The 24,750-nt window shown below is 45.5% G+C and overlaps 1 protein-coding gene across 1 annotated transcript; it reads right to left on the bottom strand.

Moving 5' to 3' along the window:
- Positions 1-1,357: 1,357 nt before the first annotated feature.
- On the bottom strand, positions 1,358-24,746 carry RIPK4 (receptor interacting serine/threonine kinase 4). Its single transcript, XM_076354364.1, has 8 exons — positions 24,565-24,746; positions 16,335-16,626; positions 8,489-8,637; positions 7,649-7,698; positions 6,432-6,590; positions 5,388-5,494; positions 4,614-4,866; positions 1,358-3,585 (listed from the first exon to the last, which is right to left on the bottom strand). Exons 1-8 carry the CDS (start codon positions 24,744-24,746, stop codon positions 2,408-2,410), a joined length of 2,370 nt encoding a protein of 789 aa, XP_076210479.1. The 3' UTR covers positions 1,358-2,407.
- Positions 24,747-24,750: the final 4 nt, after the last annotated feature.

Below are 24,750 nucleotides of genomic sequence, written 5' to 3' on the forward strand. Positions count from 1 at the left end.
AAAGACGGGATGGAAAATAAAGACTCATAAGTGTGGCCTCATGTTTAATTAGAGGCTAATGTGCTGTTAGGCACTGAAGGAATGTACTGGCGAAGCAGTGCTTGAGCTGTTTTAAAAGCATTGTATAAGTGTACTTTCCCCTTGCCTAGCTGGCATGCACCACCTTTGTTAGGAGGCACAAGACTGCTGTTCCCTGGTCTTACAGCTCTTTTGCAGTTCAGGCAAATACTGCTGGAATTAAAGTATCTCAAATCTCACTGTTTGGAGAACTTTGAAATGGAAGGGTATGGTGTGTGCTAAGCTAAGCCAAGTGTTTAATCATAGTCACAGGACTTGAGAGACTAAGTGGTCTGTGGTTGAATTTGCTATAAAGAGAGACTGATTAAGCACAGCTTAATGAAACATGACATCGTTATTGGTCTCAAAAGAAGTTGAAGGAAGCCATAAGAAAATTACAGTTTTGTTTGTTTAATGAGAAGTTTCAGTGTCAGCACCTTTAGGAAGCTTGGTGTGACTGCCATGCTCCGGTAAGAGGTACGTTGCTTTGTAACCTCCATACATTGGCATGCGCATGGCTTTACCATCTGTTCTTTAATACAGTTTCATTAGGCAGTCAGCGAGCTGTCTTGAAATTCAAGAAATTGTACTAGGGGAGTTGCACCAGGCACACAGAGGTACAGGAACTGTATCAAACCGCAGCAGGCTCCCTGCCCCTTCTGCAAGCACCCATCCTCCTTTGCTTATTGCCCTCAGCCACTACCATCTCCAATGACAGGAGGCTGTTTTTTAAGAAAGTATTGACTTTCATGGGGCTAGATTCCCACAGGAGCACCTTGACTCCTAAAATCAGATACTGAAGTAGCACTGGCATTCATACCACTGCCATCAGGTATGCGCAAAAAAGGTCTCAAGCAGGAGCAGCTTTCGTGTCAGGGGAGGTGGGAGCAAAGCACATCACTGCTGCATGCTCTGAGGCACGCATGGTGGGTACACAACACCAAGGAGAGGTGAGGTACCTGTCTGGGCAGTCACCTACCAGTCAACAGGGAAGATGCAAAAGCATTTGGCTTGGCTTCAAGGCGGGGAAGAAAACTAAACTGCCTGGACAGCTACAGCAAAAGAGGAAAGCATCCCAGTTGTACATGTGTTACACACATAAAGGCTAAGTTATGTGTGGTTTTATTCTCTAAGTTTATTCTGTAAATAACACCTCCAATTCATTCAACCTCCTTACCTTCCATATAAAAGCTAAAGGGAATGTAAAACTGAGGACAGCCTTACATGTCAACAGTTTGGGCTTCAACATCATTAAACACATTACAGTTGTGTGCTGCTGCTGGTCAATGGGTTTTCAGTTGTTTTAACAACTACAAAATAGAGACAGATATGGAACACAGTCTTTTATTAACAACAGATCACATTTGAACTTTGAAAAGAGTGAAATTAAAAGGTGTATTAAAACATACCCACTCTAAGCAATCTATTTTCTTCAGTAGAAAAAAGCATACAACAGGTAGAAATACTATATACACAGTATATTAGTCTAGTCATCAGCCCCTCCAAACATTGTTTCGCAAATTGGTATAATGCTGTTAGAATATACCATCCAGTTACAGTCCAGTATGAATTTTAGCTTTTGACTTTTTCATTTAAGACAAACCACTAAGCACCTAGTTCAGCTTACTGATCTTGGAATACCTACAAGGTGGTACTGTATATATGAAGATACCAGAGTTAACCTTTTACTTCTGCTTATGTATTTTTGGGATCCTGCCTTGTTAGTAAGTCTGCCTCATCAATTTTGAGTACATGGAAATCTGTAATCAATGTCTCCATTAAACAGAGTACCTTCTGACACCGAAACAATCATTAACTATATCTTAAATAGCCCTTTCCTCATCTCTTGCATTAATTTCAAGTAGATTTGTGTTGTTTATTTTACACTGGAGGCTTTCAGCCCAAAATATAGATCACTGTGATAAACCAGAAATCTACACCATCCTTTTTTTTTTTTTTGAGGAAAATAAAAAAGCAGAATGTTAGTTCTTAAATTAGTTTGCCACATAAAAAAAAAAAAAAGCAGGGGGGAAATCCACAAGTTGCATCCTCCTCTCACAACATCCTTGGGAGGGGAATGTCAATATACAGACAGGGCAGGCACACGCAGCATGACTGATACAGACCATGGCATGGCAGACTCCAGCTCTTAGCCTTACATCTGGCCTTCGTCCATGTGTGCTCTCACTCGCACACTCAAACACAAGTAGCTTCTGCTGGTTGCGCCTCAGTCCATCAGCTGACACCGCTGATAAGCGGGTCACTGCACCACTGGAGAAGGCCCTCATGAGTCAAGCTCCAGCAGCCTTCTCGCACCAGGTAGAAAGGTAGCAAGTTCTGTACCTTTTGCTTAAGTCTCACTTAACAACACGGTAACCGAGCTATTACTGCTCTGCTGAGCAAGCTGTAGCAGGGTCTGACATGTGGGTCTTTGCACGTCAGTGTACGCCCCATGCTTCAGAAGAACCTCAACTGTTTTTGCGTGCCCTCCTTGTGCAGCCAGATGAAGAGCTGTCAACCCTTCACTGTCAGAAACATTGATATTTTCTGAACTGACAAGTTCTTCTACTACTTCAGAGTGCCCATTTTCTGCAGCAAGATGTAACGCTGTCCTATTTAAAGGGCCTCTGGCTAGAACACTGGCCCTTTCATCTATCAGCAACTTCGTTGTTGCTAAATGGCCGCTGCGAGATGCCAAGTGCAGAGCGGTGTATCCTTCTGCTGTTGCTGCCTCAATGTCTGCACCATGTTTAAGGAGCAGCCTCGACGTGCTTGTGTGGCCAGTTTCAGCAGCTATGTGAAGAGCAGTCTGCAAGAGCGCGTTCTGTATGTTGACATCCGACTCCAGGTCTATGAGAAGGCGAGCGACACGGTAGTGCCCTCGTTGAGCGGCCAAGTGTAGCGAGGTCCTTCCATCCATGGTCTGCACATTCACGTTTGCACCCCGCTGTTTGGCCAGAAGCTTTACAATGGGGAGATGACCTTGCCAGGCAGCATAGTGCAGTGGCACCCAGTCATCCTTTCCTTTGACGTTCACATTAACGCCTCTTCTCAGCAGGATCCGCACAATATTCTCTTGGCCATACTGACAGGCTACGTGGATGGGGGCTCTGCCTTCAAAATCTACCTCATTTAAGGATGCATTCTTATCAAGCAGCATTTTGGTGCTGAAATCATCCCCGTTTTGGGCAGCAAAGTGAAGAGCAGTCCACTGATCCTCATCTTTGGCATTAACATTGATTTTCCTAGCCATAATCAGCTCCACAATGCTTTTGACTTTCTTCTCAATGGCTATGTGAAGAGGGGTGGATCCTTTCTTGTTGGTGAGGTTAGGGTTAGCATTGTACAGAAGGAGCCATTTGACACATTCTTCTTGACCAGCTTCAACAGCCAAGTGCAAGAGACTGGAGTTCCCATCTAAAACAATATCAACGTCTTGAGGCTGGAGGATCTTCATCAGCTTGCTGGTATCTCCAGATAAAATGGCCTCCGTTAGCTTCCTCTTCTGTATGTCTGTAGTACCAATATCTAGATGGATATAAGGAAGAAATTTTTTACAATGAGGGTGGTGAAGCACCGGAACAGGTTGCCCAGAGAGGTTGTAGATGCCCCATCCCTGGAAACATTCAAGGTCAGGTTGGACGGGGCTCTGAGCCACCTGATCTAGTTGAAGATGTCCCTGCCCACGGCAGGGGGGTTGGACTAGATGACCTTTAAAGGTCCCTTCAACCCAAACTATTCTATGATTCTATGAAAAAGACACCATCACAATCCTGATACCCGTCAAACCTTACTTGCTCATGGCTAACATATCTGGTGGCTTCAGCAATTACTTGACTGCAAAGAAAACCCCCCCAATAGTTTCAGAACAATTTCAGGCCAGATCTGGAGCCCCACTTACTCTTATTCTGTTTCTTGTGAAATGAAGAACAAAGGATGCTGTGGTTGATCTCCCTGCACTAATCATTGTTTGCCTAACTGGAAAATAGATGCCTGTTTTCCTGTTTTTTGCAGCACTGGACTGAAAAGGGAGGGGTGCGTGCGCAACAGCGGGGGTCTTTATTACAATGGTCATGGGGGCTGCTGAGAAGGTGGCTTGAGTAAAAAAACAAAACAAAACACAACAAAAAATGGTGCTCAGACTTGGGCTTAGTATAACTGAAAAAGCCACAAACTCAGCTGACCTGACTGAGCATTGGCTTTAGTCCCGCTTCGAGCTGGACGCTGGACTAGGTGACCTCCCTTCCAACCAACCTTTACGTGACTGATTCTGTAATTGCTTTGGTGGGAATTCAGGTCACTTCTTTTCAAAAGTAAGTGAGATTTATTATTTCTCATTAGATCATGTTTGGGAACCACCTCATTTTTTTTAATTTTTTTTTTTAAATAACTACCTCCAGTAAACAAATTTGTAGTGCTGACAGCAAGAGAAAGCAAGGCTAACAGTGATTTCCAGAATGCTATTCTTTATAGGACTACTCTCCGACCCATTGACTCCCATGCCCCAGTCCAAACAACTACAAAAAAACAACAACAAAGAAAAACCTGACCATTACCTGAACTCTCCCTTTCAAAGGAAAGGGAAAGGGAGCCTCTGGATGAAAAAGCTGAATCTACAGATGACACCCCTGAAAGCCGCTTGTCACTGGAGGCAAGTTTGGACTCAGAAGAGCTGCGGCTGAGATCCTCGGGGCCTTCCATAGTCTGTGAAATCCCCGAATCCAGCTGGGACAACAACTCTGAGAGACTGTAATCCTTAACTGATGGTAGAGCAGGCTCCTGTTTTGGCTGGGATAATGCAGACATCCCCTTCAAGAGAAGCACACAAGCATTTTAGAAAGGTCAGTAAAGAAAACTGAGCACGAGGCCCTACAGGAAGAAACGTAAGTTTGTTAGTTTGCAGGTAGCCTTTAAGCACTGTTCGTATTAAATGAAACCTATGAATACAGTCACTGAAAATTTTCAGATGCAGGAGGGCAGCTTTCATCAGTACTCACACAGCCACTAAAGCCACATGGCTCTTCTGTCTACAGCGTTTTTTAAGATCAGTCACACCCACATAGTTCCAGCCTTTATTTCCTAATTGTCCTGCTCTCCCTCAACAGTTTAAGATCCACTTGCACTTAGTCCTGCGCTGACGTTTTCCTGAGCTGTACCATGCATCTGCTGTCACTTTTGCATTCCAGCCCTTCACCAAGACCCACTTCTATCAGGAAAGAAGGTGCTCAAAAGCAGCAAAGAGAAGGTTGCTTGGGAAGTTACAGGTCACAGAGGAACCCGTTCCTCGCAAAACCTAGTGTGCTTGAACAAGAGGCGGAAAGAGAAAATACCTCAGGCTGCTGCTCTGGGGAATTCTTGGTGTCCAGGTCCTGAGTTATCATCTCTTTTGTTTCATCTTCTGGTTTTTCACAAAGGGCCTCTGTTTCTGAAGTGATTTCTTTGAAGAAAGCAAGAGAAAGTTTGGGTTTTTTTTTTTTAATAGGAGACTTTTCTGAGATACCCTGCTGCCTTTCGCTGTCATTAGAGCTTAACAGCTTTGAGATACTGTGGGAGAAAGACTCCAATTTTGACTATTCCATCTAGCACCTCATCAGTAGGTACAAGTGTGTAGCTAAGCAGAGAGTGCATAGGGCTGACTGAACAATTCATTTTCACATTCAGACCAGACTGATGTTACATGGGAGCTACGCTGCAGGACTGTGAAATGGGAACCAGTCTACTGCTGGCAGACTTAGACATACATTTTTAAAGAGATGGGATCCCTCTTCCCTTCAGTCCCCATACCTTGTTTGGGCAGGAGGAGAGGGAAGAGGCAAATCTCTCCCATTAATGCTAAATGAAGCTACCTGGAGATAGCACTTGCTACATCCTTCTGCACATTTGAATTCATAACAGGTGCTTTGGGCAAGTTCAAGCCTTTCACCAGAGTTGCCTTTTATTGGCAGAAAAATGACAGTACAAGTTGTTTTGTTACAAGAAAACAATTCCGTTTCTCAGCATACAAGAGTAAATTTCAAGAGCCAGGGCCTTCAACGCTTTGGTATGGTGAAAACCACACCAACTCCAGCTTGGCATATGCCCCGATACATGCAATCAGAAATGCACATAATTTCTGGCTAAATGCATCAACTGGTTCAGTACAGGTCTTATTCCTGACATGTTTACATAACACTGTCATGGTCAGACTTGTCCCCAGATAATCCCTTCCTCCACAAATGAATAAGTGGCCTGTATCATTGTCTCCACTGTACAATGTGCTCTATTTATTCTGTCACAGAGGTTCACAGCATTTACCCTGAGGATTAACAGAGTCCTGAGCAATAACGTGACTCATAGAAGAATAAATGGGCAGCCAAGTTACGAGGAAATCTTACCTTGAAATGTTGGCCGTTCACCAGGATCATCTTGCCAACATTTTTGCATCAGTTTGATCAAGTTATTACATGAGTGAGGTCTGGATTTGGAAACAGCAGGTAGCTCTGGGCGGTGGCCTTTAACTACTTTTACCATAATATGTAAAATGTTGTTCTCCTCTGTAAAGCAAAGGCACACACACAGCAAAAGGAATGATTTCTCTTTTGTCTAAGAGCATTAACAGTGTATTAGGCTGAAACTTTGTTTTCATGCATTTTTTCTAGATTTAGAGTGCTTTCTTTTATCAACAGGGAAAAAGAAGTTGGTCTTATTCTCCCACAACACATTTGTCAATGCAGTAACACCTACTTCCCATGTATCAGTTAAAAACAATTGTCAGTGAGTGACTGTGTTCTTTTTCCACCCATAAAAGACACAGAACCAAAGAAAAAAAAACTTGAAGAGTTCTTTGCTACCTCTCTTTGGATTTCCGTATCTACTGTAAGAAAACCGAACCACAGCTTTTATTTAGACCAGGTACCTGAACTTTTCATAAAGGTGAAGGAAGAACACAAACCAAGCAGTGCAGTAACGTGGCTCTTGACTCTGAAGTCAACCATTGGGCTAAATGGGATCTCTCACTTGGAGAAAAATTAATAGTGAGTGGAACCTGTTCAAACATGTTTGCTATACAAGGCTAGTCATACACACAGGAAAAGTCATAAAGAATAAATAGCTGCCTGTTGATTGGTACATTTACTGTGGCATGGAACAAGGCTTATTCTCACAGACAGCTTTTTTTTTTTTTTAAAAAAGAACAAATCTGTACCCACCATCTACAAATAAACTACAGAACCTCTCTACAGAGAGGCTGTTTCTGAAAACAGCACAGTTGCCTGCCAGTTGGCTTTGCTCTGCGCCGTTCCTCGTTGGCCGTAAACATGTCAGAAGTCTGCGCAGGCCACACACTAATCTGGATCTGTACAGCAAACTCCAGCAGAAACGAAAAGGTGCAGACTAGGGCCCCCTGTGGCAATATGGGTTCTGCTTTCACGATGTAGGACAAAGGAGGACTTACATTTGTGATCAGAATTTGAGAGCTTAAAAGCGTCTGCCACACAAGACTGTAAGAATTTGGAGGACATGCATGTAATCTGGGGCTGGTGGGGCAGGAAGCGTGCTTATCAATGGGAGAAAGGAAAAAAATTCCAACACAACCCAAATACATCAAACTTACCTGCAAAAGGCTTCTTCTGTGTAAGAACTCCCCAAACCACGATGGAAAAGCTAGAAATAAATGCAAAAAACTTATTTCTAGAAAAGCTTAAAAAAAACCACCAACAAAAAAGCCAAAAAACTCACAGAAGTATAATTTATTTTCTTAAGTTCTCTTTCCTTGTCCTTCACTTCTGCATCTAATTCAGCTGATGAACACACACAGCAAGATGCAGCCAAGAATCATGATTTGAAAGTCTAGTTTTTGCAGGGAGGAACCTGAGGCAGCAAACAGAGGGACTTGCTGGAGGCTGCCGAGTTCTTGGTAACATCTACCAACTACTCCACACTAACACTGACAAAATCAGAGAGCAGCAAGCATTACTGTGGATTTTATTTAATACTTCTGCCCTGCAACACGACTTTAAAGAAACACATTCCATTTAGAATATGACGTGTCTTTTAATCTACAGCTATGATTTCCTTTTCTGAAGAACCAAAGACCTAGTGATGAAATCCACTGAAGATAACTAAGAATTTTGTCACAGACTTGAAAAGTAGGTCAGGATGTACCTTTTGATGGGGAAATTAAAGGTGGGCAGAGTGCCTCCCATGCCAGCTGCTAATAAATAAGAGTTACTTGGCATGATAACCCTCAAGACCCAGGATCAGCTGCAGTTTGTTAAGAGGCCTTTACCCTATAAATACTCTGCAAAAAGTAAAGCAAACGTGACCCTTTGCAAGATGAGGCTCAAACTAGATTTAGGGGTTTCATGCTCAATTAGGTTTTATAGTCAGAAAGAGAGGGCTTGTTTTACAGTATTACTTAAAGTGCTTTAAAGTGTTTTCATAGTTAACTGACCTGTACACATCATGTTTGGTGTCAAAACACCTGTTTTTCTCTTTGATGCGCTCTGGAGGAAGGTACGCAATTGTGCCACACAAGCCGTCCATGCTGATGTCATGGGAATGGGACAAGCCATTGCACTTTGCAAGTCCAAAGTCAGAAATCTGCAAAAAATCGAGGAGGAAGAGGGGAAGAGAAGTGCATGCTACCATTAGACTTCAGAGGCGTTAGCAAAGATTTTCCGTAAAGAATGATAGATGTAACAGGATGACCCAACAAAATACAGCGAGCTGCCGTTCAGAAATACTAAGCTAAGAAAACATCTCTGGAAGCATTACGCTATGGTAGGCTTTTCTTTATGGTTAAGCTAAAGAAACAAAAGCAAGCAGCTTTTTGCAAGCAGCAGCATGTTAGCCCATTACATAGCAAACACAACAAAGTCAAGACAATTTATTGTAATTTAAAACTAGTCAAATTTAGCTAGTGCAAACTACTTTAATGTAATTATTGGTCCTGCCATCCCCTTTCCCTATGTAACCTCACGTTTTATGCTACGTTCAAGTGTTCTGAGCACCTGTTTTCAGACCACGAGCTCTCCAATGAGTGCAGGAAAATTGCTCTTTCAGATACCGCTGTTACACTGACCATGCCAACAAGGACTAAGTCCAACACCAGAGGCACCAAGTGTTAAAAAAACCCAAACCAAAACAGACACACACATCAAAAACCCACACAGGGAATTCTTTTTGGCAACTAGGAGATATGGCAAGTTGGAGCAGTGACGCAGTGAACACAGCTGAAATGAACAAAACAAGTGACAGCAAGTTTATAAAAAGGAAAACACACCACCACTTTAATTTGAAGTGTCAAACAAATATGCATTCATTTGCTCTCAAAAGCATACCAATCATCAAGCAAACAGATAGGCAAGGAGCTTCCTTTGTCTTACTTATTTCCCACTGGTCAAAAATGTCTATTATGCTAAGTGGAAATTTCAAGCAAAGTCAAGTCTTTTTGGACCACTCAGCCCACTGATTTTTGTCTACATGTTAGATAAGATCCCCCCCCACCCCCGACTTATACATTCTTTTTATCTAATGAATACTCAGGTTTTTCAATGACTCATTCCCCTTTTGATCTTCACAGCTTCTCCTTTGAGAAAGTTCTCCCTCAAAACAACAAGCATAATTAAAAAAAGCTTTTTTTTTTCCCCTCCCTTTAAATAGGCTCCAACTTTACACTTTCAGAAGCTTCTGTCTAAAGATACCACAAAGCTAGTCGTAACATGCATCCATTACTGGAAAGGGAGAAAACTGCTGCCAGCTTCAGCCTCCTGGAGAACAGGCAGGCTACACAGCCATCGGTCTTCAAATGCCAGGAATCTCCCTTTGCCATAAAACAAAGCAACACAGCTTCAGGAAGAACTTCTCCCAGGGACAGAGAGCTCAATAGAGGCATTCTCAGGAGCTGTAGAAGTCCTGTACCCTAGCACACAGGTATATCCAACCTGTTGTCCATCTGTATCTTAAATCTGTAGGGAAATGTGGGAATGACTTGAGAAGAAAAAACAAAAAAGAGGGGAAAAAAAGGGAAAAAAGCAAAGTTATCGGGAGGAATAGTTTCTCGTGCTTGTAGGGCTACACTCAGAGGGGGATTGCTGGCCTCCTCAGCAAGCCAAGCATTGGAGTCCAGGAAAGCAGTAAGTAGTCAGGAAACCCAGGTTCGCAAGCCAGCTTACCCTGGGAAGAGCTGAATCGACCGCCCCAGGAAGTGCTGCATGAGTTCGGGGCACTTAGTGCTCCACAGGAGAACAAAAGCACAACCCCAACATCACATAAGCCCATGGAGTCAGGTTAATAAATGAACCGACTGCTGCAAGTCTGAACAGATCCGACTTGGTGAAGCGCTGCTATCCTTTGATTAACATGAAGCAGAGGCTTGTATACACCTCAAGAAATCCATATGGCATGCAGGCATAATTAAAGTAATACACCTTCCTCTTTGTCTCAACAATACCGGGTTTCCTACTGTGTAAGTCAAGAAATAAAGATGAAATACAGACAGCACAGTGACACTCCTGCATTAAGAGCCACCAGCTATGTTGCGTGAATCTAAGGCTAGGGGCTAAGACAGGAGGCTAAGCACACTAGATAAAAAAGGTCTCAGTCTCAGCCTACAAACCAAGAAACAGCTAAGGTACATAATATACCCCCCCCAGGCTAGCAAGAACTTTACTCTGTGAACCTGCCTCTACCTACTGTGAAGGACAAGGTTTTATACCAATTAATAGGAAATTCATCTGTAAAGCAGAGCTTCAATCATATCAAATTCTGCAGAAAGCACTGGAAATTGAAGAATTGTTATCTTCCAGGCTGCAACAAAATAGTAAGATTCTGCAGACAGCTTTTGTGGCTTTTACTAGTTCCTTTAGAGTAAATTTTCCACACTGCACAGTATATTTAGTCATGCAGTTTCTTTAAACATCAGTGGGAACCGTGCAGTGGGTGGAAGACACAGCCATTTAACTTACCTATTTTGCCTTTAGATTGCTTGCCAGGTACCTAATTCTGCAACACAAGGCACCCTTGCTGGTGAAGGTAGTGAAAGTGGAGCACCCCTCCCCACTTCTTCCTCCACATCCCCGCTAGCCCTTGCAGCCCACCCCGGGACCTGTCCTGCCCCACGATCCAACAGAACCCATAATCTCACTCCTCACATCAGTTAGTTCAGGTGGATCCCATCATGCTTCAAAAGCATACCTACTATCAGCAGAGTTAAGAGGAGACATGGAGGCGACAGACTGCTTCATGCAAAACACGCGGTGAAGAGGTAGGAAGAAGAGAAAACACATTGGCCAAAGCCCACACAGACAGTGGGATTGTTCATGTTCAGACAACTCGCTCCGTCTCTGCTCTTTAAAGGTCTGCATGAGAACAAACACGTGAGTAGCGACTGGGGAGGGGAGCTGTACATGTTCTCCTGCCCACTTCCCAGCAACAGTTACTTTACTGACAGATTCCAAGATCTGAAGATCTTTTCTTCTTTTTTTTTGTTTTTAGTTTTGTTTGTTTTAAACTGAGCATACTGTGCACACAGGCCTTTCTCTGCTTCTGTCATTTGTGGACGTTTCCATTCTAGTTTGTAAAAAACACTCACTTGCAAAGTTTTAGATGCTTTGAGTTTGTCAAGTTTTTGGGGGGATTTTTTTTTTTTTTTTTTTAAAACTAGTAGATATGCTCACGTAACTACAATGGTTACTAAAGTCAGCTATTCCCAAACACTGCAGGGATCTAGCTCCCAGGAACAAAATTAGTGCTTGGAAAGTGCTTTCACTGATGACTCCTGACAGGCCACCCTGAAGCGTGCACTTCTGATGCTGCATGTCATTTTTCTACAAATAAGACTCAAGAACTCACTGCAATGGACTCAGGGACAGAGTTCACCAAAAGGTTTCCTTCATCAAATAGGTAACAAAGCCATCAGATTAATTTTTAATTGCTGCTGGCATATCCAGTATTAGTCTCTGTCCAAAGTCTCTGTGCACTTGGATATTGAGAATGCCACCACATTTGTCTATGGGGTTTTGGGGTGTTGGGGGTGGGATGGGGGGCGGGATGGGGGGCGTGTGGGGAGTGTGTATTGGCCTTGTTTGTTTTTCTGGGGGTAGGGGAGAAAGGCTAGTTGTTTCAATTTTGTTCTTTAAGAAACGCCAGAAATTTTTAAGAGACTTACCTGGGTCACAGATTTGGACTACTAAAGATTAGGAATAGACATTAATTCCAAGTGTAGACACAACCAGCATCTGCACTTCAAACGTATGTCTTTACTTCAGTGTTTATGAACACACTTCAGTTAGCTACTAAAAGAAGTCTTTCTGAAACAGACTGTATTTCCATCCTTTTCCAACCTGCCCTGAAACCTTAACTCCTCAAAACCTGTTTCAGGTGTGACATTTGTAACGCTCTCTTCAGAAGTGGCAGAAACCAAAGCCAGGGTCAAACATACATTTTAATTCATCGTAAATCTGCATTACCGTAACAGGGATGGTCTTGTTCCCTCCCCTGTGCCAGCACAATTAGATCAATTGGAGAATTGATCAAGGTGAAAACCAGCTTTGTTGGCTGGGATTAAAGAGCCATGTAACAACAGCCCTATGTGGAAACCCTGATCAGGAGGGATGGGAAACGGGGGAGAAGGGACACACAAAACAACAAAGCCTCTTCTTATTTCTAGTAGAGAAAGAGACAAGAGAGCATTTGCAGCCGATAAAAAAAAGTGGCTGTGTTAACCACATCAGCTAGTCTAATAAAAAGAGACAACCACTCTTTACCGGCCTGGCCTCTGGGTATTACTTTGACCTACAGTTAACGACCTACATTAAGCTTTCTGATAAACAAATTTGTCATCTGACTAGGCTTCTTCTAACTCCACACTCAGAAATTTTGCAGCCCCTTCTTCAGCTGAAGCAAATAAAGGTGAAGACCACGGAGGTAACCTATCCGTGTTTAATAAGACCATCAGCACAGCACAACACAGCAGCAAGCTTCACTCTTCACACTGGTTTAAATTGGAGCACTGGGGGAAAAAAAAAAATAAAAGCAACTACAGGGAGCTTAAAGCAGTGCACAGCTGAGACCAGCTCATCCCACTTCAAGTTCTTTAAAAACAAAATCTGGGAGATGAAAAATAACTGGTGGGATTTGCCTGTGTGTGTGTACCCACACATATACACATGAGCATGTGTGTATATATACATACGTATGGCAAGTGAGGAGCTGCAAAACACAGGCTGGATAGTAAGAGAAACAAGAACTTACAAATCATGCTTTTGCCCAAAAATATTAAGTTGCAGGTTGACTTCATTTTAAATACCTGAACAAAAAGGTAACACTCTTAACCATGAGATACTGAAGATAAGAAACCTGGGAAGCAGCAATAGAGAGAGCATGCGGGCATGGTAGCTGGCAACAAGTTAGAGTACGAGATTACTGCATGTAGGGGGGTGTATATTCTCCTACCAAGGGCCCTGGAGAGAGATCACATCGGAGCAGGGAACGAGCAAACTAACAGCCCGCAAGGGCAGCACTGGAATGTGGCATTGCTTCCCCAGCACCAGCTCCCCACAAGCGATTGCCACATCATTGGGGGAGACATCCAGAATGCGTACGGAGGGCAGGAGAACTGAACAAGCAGCTCCTAAGACGTGGTCCAGTTAAGCAAAAACTAGGTGTTAGACAGCCCATAAGTATTGGAAGGCTGCATATATGGAACGCTGGAGAAAGGGGCAGGGAAGATCTTGTCGGTACAAATAGAAGTAACAGGTTGACATTAAGGAAGAAAAAAATGCAGGCTGATCCCTGCTAGCAAAGCCTGCCTGGGTATGGAATAATCCTCCCAAGGAAACCAAGGCTTTGCTTAAGGCGACCAAGATGGAGCAGGACATGGCGGGGAAGGGAGCTCCCAGCTGAGGCTCCCGTCAGTACTGAGCTCCACCACCACTCACAGGGGAAGAGGCATGCATGCATGCATCCATCCTCCAAAAAACAGCAAAGCTTTACCTTGCGCTGCACGTATTATATACATGTATATTTAAAATCACCAAGGAATCCCCCAACATGCCTTTGAAAAAGTTAATATCTGTCTGTCTATATCCCTGCTCAGTGCTCAGGCTAATCCCATCCTCTTAATTATCCTCCCAAGAACAAAATTCAGCACACACTTATGTAATACACAGGAGACAGCTTTATGATATGGAGGCACCCACTTGATGATAAGTTCTGTACAACACTACTGCGTTAGTCATCATCCTCACTTGGGGTTTTTACAGTAAGCATTGTGCTTGTAAAGGAAGAAGGGCGTGTTTCCATTTAACTAGCAATATGGCACAGAAGCATTTCTAATGTGCTCCACTGGAAGACTGTCTGTTTCCTGGCTCAAGGGCAAACAGTTTATAAAAGTCCTCTGTACCTCCAAACTCTTCTTTTGCAGTCTGCAATATCTCTTCACTCACCTTAGGATTCTATTAGGGACAGGTCACCTACTAAATTAACGCTAACATTTAGAAAGTAAAAACACTTCAATCATCAGCTCCATTAGCCTTCCAGCAAGAAAATGCACATTAAATCAAGCTGCAGGGTCTGAAATTTAATTACAAGTTTCACATCACACAAAAAGAAGGTTTGGGGCCACATTTTTAAAGCGAAGGCGCCTCACAGAATATGTACATCTCTTATTTTGCATACAGGTTCCTATGTCTGCTTTGCCGCTTGGAGGGGTTTCCAAGACGCCTGCAGATGTACAAGCTGCTGGCTGGAAAAAGGTTTGGAGTAGACCATTCTTTTCTGAACGTAATGGAAAGGGTCCGAAGACCTTCATGTGTTTCATATACAGAGCAAGTAGCAACAGTTTAGGGATGTCAGCGGTGACCTCACCAGAAACATTTTTTTTTTTTTTTTTGTACATTTCGCACTGTGCCCCCTTGTATTACATCACCACCCAGATGTAGGCTATACAGCAGGCAGAATATCAGGCGGCATTTCAACCTCCTGAAACAGCGAGAAAAATACAGCCTTCATATCTTGGCTCATGGATGAGTCAAGAATTAGGAATTTAAGAAGTTATGAAAGCAAGCACAAACTTCAGGTAAATAAATACTTAGCAAAGGCCTCTCAGCACCAATGTGTGAGAATACACTTTCAACAGTTCAGATCCTGATGTTCTGGTCATAATACCATGGACCATCTGTAGATGCCTCCTATCTCAGAAAGAAAATCCTTCTAAGTAGTAAACCACTAAGAAGCCTAGTAAAAAAGCCAAGACTGTCACAGGTGTGATTTCATTAGAGGCACACACCTCTTACGGCTCCAACCCCCTCATGACATCAGGAGAGATGTTTTCATTTAATGAAAACTTCATTTTTAGAATGGTACAGCAAGACCTAAGCCATTTGGCCAGTTTGAGGGGGACAGGAAAACAGGGAGCAGATGGATGATGGCACTGATAAAAATCTATGACTACTTGTACTGAGTTATATCGGCCAGCCAGCCAGATCAATCCTGCAGTTCTAAGGTTAAGAGTGTGGCCACTGATTTGGGGGGGCGGGGGGGGGGGGGTGTCAGGAAAAAGATGTATTTCAGTCTCCTCCTTCTCCAAAAGGAAGGATCAGAAAGTAAGCACAACCTCCTTTGTCCTGCTGTCAAAACAGAACCTCCAACAGAGAAGGCCAACAAGTTTGCTAGCTTACTCTGGAAATGGATAACAAAAAGAATTTCATGCTGATACAGCCACAAAAATTCCCTTAAGTGACCTCTGGTATGCATAAACAGTCAGGACAGAGATACCTCTTCACTGTATATACTCTGAGCAAATGAAAGAAGAAAATGAGTTGCCTCTGGGAAGGCTTCTCTGGACTCCAGCTGTAAATGAGATTTTGGTATTTAGTGGAGCGTACAAAGCCAGAAGGACCTAGACAGAACAAGGTCACCACTGAGAGCTGTGGAAGCGGCATAGATGATTTAGAGGTTCACACTGCTTTTCTCTCCCTGTTCTCATCTGCCTCATGACCCTACCGCAGGGAAATTTATAGCAGGACTCATTAGGTCTGAGAACCAGAGTTCACTACACTAGCACCCTCCTAAAATTTCAGCAGAGTTCTCACAAGCTCCCGAACTCTACCTCTATTTATGTACCACAATGGTGCATAAATCACGTAGACAAGTTTGGGGATTGGAGGGGTTGGGTTGGTGAGCGTTTTTCTAATTCAAAAGGAATGCTGCTGGTTTCTCTCAGGCCTTTGAGACTGGCAAGAGCCATGCAAGAATATCCAAAGGTGGGTCCCTGGCACAGAGTGCCCAATATGTACCTTGACATGGTAGTGGGCATCAAGCAGGATATTTGCAGGCTTGAGGTCCAGGTGGAGCAGTGGAGGGGACATGCAGTGCAGGAAATTCATCCCCACAGCTGTCTCATGGATGATGCGGAAGCGCAATTCCCAGGGCAGAGGTTCGGAAGCCAGGAGCTTTTCCAGAGACCCTGTTTCCATGTATTCCATGACCAAGCCAACCGGCTCTTTACAGATGCCGTAAACAGGAAGGATGTAGCGAAACTTTGCCATTTCCATCTTCCTGGCTTCTTCCAGTAACTCCATGCGCTCCCTGGGTAGAAGAGAACAGATAGTAAAGGATGGAGTAGTTGTTTCTCCCCTCCCCCCCAAACATGCACAAAACATTTCTTATGAAACTGAACACCACGTTTCGTGATCATCGCTTGGCTGAACCACGCTACATCTCACCAGCCTGTACTCCAGGCATATTTCCACATTTACTAACTTTGTTTTATGCTTCTAGTGGTAGGCAGCTCACAGCTGCTGAACCACAGGCGAGTTGTACACTTCAACAGTGCAACTATCCCTAGCGTAAAGCCCATCTCCCCGCTTTGACGTTTATGCTGTGCTGTTAAGAACGAGGACGATACATGTAGTGCCCAGATTTACCACCGCCGTAACTCCTTGGGCTAAAGTCATTAACTTTTTGTGAGTCATAAGACTGCGTTAATCAGGAGTGAGCATGGACAGCATTGCTTCAGCTGCCCTGCTGGCGCAGGCTGCCGGTGCACAGGCCCAGGCCTTGGGAGAGGAATCCCCGGGACCTACCATTTAGGGGAGCAAGCTGCCCGCTGTAGCTAGGAGGACACAGCAAAAGTCTCCTTGTCCAGATTTGGCAACTCCGATACTACGCTCACTCAGCTCCAGCGGATGCCGAAAACTCCCAGCACGCCATTTTCGGTGACGTAACAGGCCCAGCGCCAGCACGTGTAATGGCACCCCCGGGTTGTTTACAGGTCACTTCAGCCTGACCCTGCAGAGCGCTAAGCGTTACTCAGTCCAAGCTGCAGCCTCCCAGATCAAGGCTCTTAATTGCCATGCCCTCCTTCTGTACCTCACGCACGGCCTTCGGGCTGCAACAGCCCGCGAGAGCCCACCGGGCGCCCAGTTGGAAAGAGGAAACAAGGGTCCTCTCCCCAGGCCGACTGCGCCCACAGAGAGGAGCCACACGTGATGGGTAAAAAAAACCCTTCAGTCTGTCAAAAACTACATTATTAGTGACGATGGGCAGTACCCAGAGCAGCTTTGGGCCACGGGTAGTGATGCATCACTGTTGCTGCCACCCACCGATTCACAAAAGAGGATGCAGGGAGGTCAGATAGGTAATATTTCCTGAACAGACCCTCTCTTATTACACGACAGCTCTTGTAATGTACCCAGGGTGTGTACACTATTTAATGGAGAACAGTACCTGAAGTAATAGGACAAAGTTTTAACACAGACCCCTGGTAAACAGAGACTCCTACTTTAAAAGAAAAAACACATTGCTTTGAGGCTCCCCCACCCCACACAGGCATTTTGAGATGACCAGCGCTCCTGGAAGACGTCAGGGTTTAAATATAAAGCTCAGTGAGCACATTCACAGCGGCTGCAAGGCAGAAAGCTCTGTTGCCTGCCCCCTCCGCCAGTCCCCGAGAGCTGGAAAACACCTGGGGACCAATCCTGACCCAGTCGCTGTTTGTGCCCTGTGCCACTAACAAGTCATGCCAGTTACCACTATAGGAGCCTCTTCCAAGGCAGAGCTATCAGCTCAAAGTTTGTGTTTTTTTTTTAAATCCAAGGCCAGCTAGAAGCACTCTCCGTTTCTAACAAGAGAAACGCCAAGTCCAACCTTAGCGCAGTGAAGTCTCCCCTTCCCACATGTCCCCCCCGATGCCTGGATGACCCAGGGGACAGCATGCACCACCTGTGCTGAAACGCAGCCTGCAAGGGACCCTCAGTGCTCCCACATGGGAGTGATTTTGGCAGCCGTCATTTAGCCCTTAGACTCCGCATTAGGACACTCCCATGACCCCGTCCCCTTCCCCTCTGCTTCGCCTGCTATGGGAAGCGCAGAGTTGATGTTGACCCAGACAAGGCTGGAAACACGGTCTGCTGCCTGTTCCTCACCAGCTGTAGCAGCCTGCAATAACCCGATGCAGTTAACATTTCATGCTAGGGGCGAGTCTAGCCTAGCAGGAGGAAGCAGACCTATTTCAGAGGCAAGATCAGGCCAAAAAACGGTTTAAGAGGGACGTACACACTGGGAGGAAAAAAAAAAAAGATAAGGGAAATCTTTTCTATTAACCATGTTGGCTCCTGCTGCTCCCTATAGCAACTTTCTTGTGAAATAATTGCCTTAGTAGACAAGTACTCAGTTTGCTCTTTGGCACGCTGGAAGGGAGCGCCTATGAACAACACAACCAACTCCTTGCCCCCAAGCCACATGCATAGCCAGCATAATTCACCAGGCTTCGGCAGGCTGAGCTCTGGAGTCAGGGATGTAAAATACCTGTCTGAACCCTCCAAGGCAAGGCAAGAACCCAGCAACAGCTAAAGCCTAACAAGAACCACTAGACTCCCGGGGACAGGGTTCCCGGGCTAACAACAGCCTCAGAGAGCATCACCAAAATCACAGGCATCAGCTGCTCGAAATGGGGCATTTTCCCCAATGAAGAGAGAATTTCCAGTTTCAATAAAATTAGAAAAGCTCCCTTTCTGCTTGGACCAGACCCAGTTAGTTGAGTGAATTAACTGACAGGCAAGTGCCCTTTATCTAATTTGCCTGTTTAAATAAAAACCCCGTACAACAATTGCCACCTTTAGCATCTTCCCATACCCAGAGTGTTCAAAACTGAATCAGCCAGTGATCTGGTATAGCCAGGGAGACATGTCAGTTTTCAAATACAGACCCCTGTCACCTTTAGAAAACAGAAAAGGTAAAAAGACAAAAGAAATAAAGAGAGTCAAAGTACAACTCAGTCATTAGCCAAGTGCTGGACTGCACTTGCATTAATCGTATCAACACAAACAGCTCGTTAAGCCAAGATCTCCTCCATCAGGCAAAGATGAAAGGCCTTTCCCTTTCCTTTTCCCTTAGCGCAAGGTGCTACTGGCACTCAGCACTGTCTTAGGTGTTCTCAAGGCACAAGTGCTAATGCTGCAACAAAGGATGCTGTAGGTATCCTTCAAGTTCACATTTAACAGCTCAAAGTATGGGATGGAGGCGGGGGGGGGGGGGGTTATGCTGCTCAGTTACTCCTAGAGCTAAGAAATTATTCTGCACTATCACCAAGAAACACTTCCCTCCAAAGTGGAGGAGAAGAAAAGCTCCTTATGAGGTTTCTCAGTCAAGAGGCATGGGACTAGCCTCTGTTATAATAGAGTTTCTTATTTACCTCCTACACAACAAGAAGAGTCAGAATTATCTTCTCTAAGCACCTTGGCTCCATTCCCCTCCCCCTCCAGTACTATATCCTAACATTATGGTAATAAAAATTGAAAAAAAGAAAACGCTTGCCCACAGGACAGCTGAGCTCATGTAAATCATGGGGTACATACACTTTCCCCTATAACAGTATTAGAAGACAGGGGCACTGGGTTCGGTGCCAAATAGCACCTCTGTTAGAGAAGGCGGCAACGACAGATCAGCCATTTTCAAAGCTACCAGAAATATTACATGAATGGGGGACCTCCGACATCCCCAAAAACAGCTGTCTGCTTCTGCTCAAAGTCAGACCCCGAACGGATAGGGCCGCGTTCTTTGCATTCTCCTGGAGAGACAAGGGACTTACTCCTGCCCACTGCCTCACTCCCCAGGGACCAGGGCCCAACCCTTGTACCACAAACCCTGCCACAAGAACAGCCAGAATTACGACTATATCCACATTTGCATGTATCCAATCTTTATGCCCTAAAGATAACACTGTGTTATAAAAATGCAACTTCAAACTCACAAGGCAGTCCTTGCAGTTTTATATTCCTCCACCACTACCATCACATTTCCCTAATGGAGTCTGAGACAGAGCGGTTAAAGCTGCTCCAGAGAAACTCAAAAAGCCCTGAAAACCCGTAATGGGGCTGTTTCTGTGAACCACCTCCAGACGCAGAGCAGCCAGGCTTCTCCCAGCCCAGGGGAGATCCAGCCCTGCACAGCCATGCTGCTCTCCAGTGGGGAATACAAGTTACCTCTTTACAAACTGCTGGCGGTGAAGATGGGGTCCACAAAAATACAACACCCTTGAATTTTTTCAGGGACTCTTTCATCTGCATCATGGCAAATGTTTAAGAGCATACAGCGACCTCTGCTCTGCAGGGTACAGCTTTAATGACCTTCACACTGCTGATCCTCAGAAAGGAACGTGAGTAAGAAGAGAAAAGAAGAACCACTACATGGTCAGGGCAGAGTATGTTTGGGGGGGGAGGGGGGGGGGGGGGGAAGAAAAAAAAAGAAAAAAGAAAATCCCTTCTTTCAGGTTAACACAGATCTCAGCCCTTCTAACAGATCTCTGCTGCACAGCGCAGGTATGAGAGGATTACAGGTTAGCCCAGACAGCTAGGCTCACCCCTGCTCTTCAAGGAGCACAAGATGAGTATTAAGTTCTACCTACACATCCAGAGACCGCCAGAACAGACATTCATTCACCTTCACCACCTAAATGAATGCAGCACCTGCTAACAGCAAGGCATTTCTAAAACCTCCTAAATGTCTCAGTCCTACTCCATTCCTAAATCCCGGGCCTGCAGAGGGAGGTACATGTAGGGCTTTGCTCATTTTTTTTCCAATCAAGAAGGCAGACCTTTCCACCTCCATGCCCCGTACTCCTCCCCACCAACTAACACCTCCAGTGAAGAGCCCTCTCTGGCAACCATTACATCCTTCATACTTGTTACAGTCTGCGTGTTTACGTTCAGCTATGAGAAATCCACAAAGGCTTCCAGGTTGCTCTCTCTAAGCTCGCCACCCTTTTTCTCCAGACCGTACTTCCATTCCAGCCAAGAGGGATAAAGAGAAGAGACTTTGCGCTCTCCGCTGCAAGCACTGGGGGAGAGGCTCCTCCACCTTTCTGGGTCACACACTCTCTTCTTCAGGCTTCCATTGAACCTCCCCATCTTGAGAGAGTTGCATATGGGAAACGTGATCTCAGGAGACAGAAAGTGGGAGCAAATAAGGTGTTAGGAATGGAATTTGGCTCGATCGCCTGAGAGGGCTTGGGCTTAAAGGTAAAAACACTTCTGGCTGTACATTCAGTTTTTCTTCTGCTTGAGGCCACTTGGCTCTATGGTGTGATAATTGCCAAGGGAATTACTCCAAATCTCTTACTGTCTGCAGAAACACAGTAAGAGATAATAATACAGGGTATTAACCGCCACCAAGCCATTACAAACAGGGTTTTCATGTGGTACCAAATAAATAAATAAGAAAAAGCCTCTGTGTTTTTCAGTTAATGTTTCCAATACCACTGGTAAATTCTTCTAACTCTGCAGCTTCACAGAGTTGCAAGAAACGGCTAGTCAAGTTAATCTCCTGGATTAACAATCTAATTACACAGGCTTCTTTCAACCTGCAAACTAAAGAGGTAACGTTTTATTTTGTCTGGGCCCCCCACCCCACCCTGCCATTTGAATGGCACAACTTTCTTAGAAATGTTTTGGGTGAAAAGTCTCTTGCGGGGGGGGGCAGCGTTACCAACTACTGGAACGGGTTTGGTAGAGCAGCCTAAGAACCAAAGGAGAAGCGTATACAAATTCAGCTTAGCTTTACTTTGCAGAAGCAGCCATTTCAAAGGCCAGGGACCCTCCAATTTCTAATTAGTGCTCCCCTTAAGCATCTGAAGCACAAATTCTGCAGTAAAACAAAGAAATTACTGTTTCAAGGATTGGTTTGTTAAAATTAACCAGGAGCGGCAGGAGCCCCTCAAAGTTCCCAAATTCTCAAGGCGTTTTTGTTTACTGCATTGCATGTTCGTATGGTCTCTCCAGTATCTGCACACCTCATAGCCACTGAGGGACAGGCGGTTCTCTACTACACATTGAATATATTAATATAGAGATTTGGTAGCAGCTCTCAAAATTAATTGTTCATATTAACAGAGGTGACAGCATCCTTTGTGTCAGACTGAAAATTAACTTTTGAGTAAATTTCTAGATGTATTCTGCAAATGAAAAGTGTAACAAATGTTCTAGCTTATTTTTAAGAGATGTTTCAATTTTAACAGCAAAATCAGTCAGCTACAGTACTGTTTTGATTAGGCCTCAATAAGCATCAAGTCTGAAACCTGCTTTGAAGTATTAATGGTAGGAGGGCTTGCAGGTTAACCCGATAAAACACCCTCTGCAACTTTGAAGTCTTTTCCGTTTTATTCACAGACAGCACAGTTACCCTGTGCATCTATTAAACTCTCCCCCTCCCCTTCTAAAAAAAGGGACATTTTATCTCATTCACTGTACTATGTAAACCATGCCTACAGCAAAGTCAGCAATTCAGATAATGGGCAAGATGCCCCACTACCCTCGTAATCTTGTAGAAGATGGGCTTACAAACGTTTTCAATCTTGGGCCAACTTATCTCCCTCCTCCTGCAGGAACCGCAACAAGGGAAACCTTTTGTGACCGAACCAACCCACATCTCAAAAAATGAAGGGCAGAATCGGCTCCCGAGTTGGCAGAGATCCCAGAGATCAAGGTGGAGCTGGAAAAGCTCCATGAACGCGACTTGGCCATACTCATCTCCCTCCGCACGGACACTGACCTGCTGGGAAATCACTACTGTCCCTCAAAACAGAAGGATGTTTCTAGAGATGCATCTGAGAGCCTTCCTCTCCTAGGAAAGGAGGGCTGCGCTCGATAGGCCCCCATCACACACAGACCGCCTGAGCACAGGGTAGCTGATCGTCCTCACCATGGGCCACAACTAGTCACAGAGGGCAGGGGAGCTGGAGGGGGTTCTCGCCATGCGGTATCTTTACCCGCAATACACCACAGCTCCACACTGGACGACCCAGTGAGGACTCATCCTGGGCAGATGCAGGGAGAAGCGCTGGCCCTGAACTGAAGCTGGAGAACGTATTTCCCAGCACGTCTCCTTTCAGCACCCGCTCCTGAAAGACAGCACGCCCGCGCCTGCAGCGCCCACGCCCCAACGCCCCCCACGCCGAGCCCGCTGCTCGCCCCGCTGCTAACCGCCGCCATCTACCACACGGGAGTCACAACTAATGTATCTGCAAATGCAAGCTAAAGGGCTGGCTTTTCTCAAGGTAGATGGGAGATGACTGGAGAGAGGCACGGCAGGCCTGAGAAGCCCCCGGATCCCACTCGGCATTTTCATTCCTCCTGCACTTCCCGTTCGGGGACTGCCTTCCATGACCTTTGGAGCTGCAGCAGGCGTAACGCTTTAGCGCAAGCCAATACACGCACGACGAGGGCAGGGCAAAATGCTTTCCGAATGGCTCCGAGGGAAAAGGCAAGACCTGCACTGCAGCCGTGCGGCGGTTCTTTCCAAGCTGCTGCAAGTGGCTAAGCAACATAGCTTATTCTTTGAGGGAGGCCAGCCCCATTATGTACGATTGAACTAAAGGTGTGTGTCCGGGCTTCGCTTAAGTGTGACAAAGGCCACGTTTGCCTAGGGAATATTTAATTGCGCGGCTCTCTTTGCTGCGTTTAGTCAGACCTTCATACCCGTTGCTGCTGTCGGTAAACAGGGCTGCGAGACGGGCTGCGGCTACGGGGCTCCTGCCGTGTCGGCGCGGGGCTGGGCTGGTTTGGTTTAGTTCTTTTTCAAGTACGCTCCCGCGATCTGTAACTCTGGGCTGTATCGCTTGGTTTGTTTCTCAAAAAAATAAGGTGCTGCACCGGCAGGGCGAGCAGTACCATCGTCTCGTTTGGCCTCGGAAGCGTTTCAACCGCTGGGGAGCACAATTACCTACGTTTGCATGCCTTGTGTAGCCTGAGCCAAGAAAAGGCGAGGAAAACAAGAAAAAACAAACAACCCCGACAACAAAATAATAATAAAAAAAATCCCTAAGCTCCCGGGAGCCGGGCAGGGCCGCGGAGGGGGAGCCCTCGGTCGCCCCGCGGCTCCCCGGCTGCGCCTAGGCGCAGCCGGGGAGCCGCGGGGCGACCGAGGGCTCCAGAGCGCCTGGAGAGGGGTCGCTGCTGCGGGAAGAGCCGCTTCCCCCCCGTTCCCTCTCTCCCTCCCTCTCTCCCTCCCTCCGTCCCCGTCGCCCCTTACTTCTCGTCCACATGGAGGCTGGGAGAACACTTGATGGCGAGCCAGGTCTTCCAGTGGAGGTGGCGCACCTTGTACACCTGCCCGAAACCCCCCGAGCCGATCTTCTCCCAGCTGCCGAACTCGCTCTCCTCGAAGGTTTTCAGCAGTCCCATGGCCCACGGGGAGCCGCTCTCCCGCGCCATGCTT

This window comes from Aptenodytes patagonicus, chromosome 1, assembly GCF_965638725.1.
Source record: "Aptenodytes patagonicus chromosome 1, bAptPat1.pri.cur, whole genome shotgun sequence".
NCBI classification, from domain to species: Eukaryota; Metazoa; Chordata; class Aves; order Sphenisciformes; family Spheniscidae; genus Aptenodytes; species Aptenodytes patagonicus.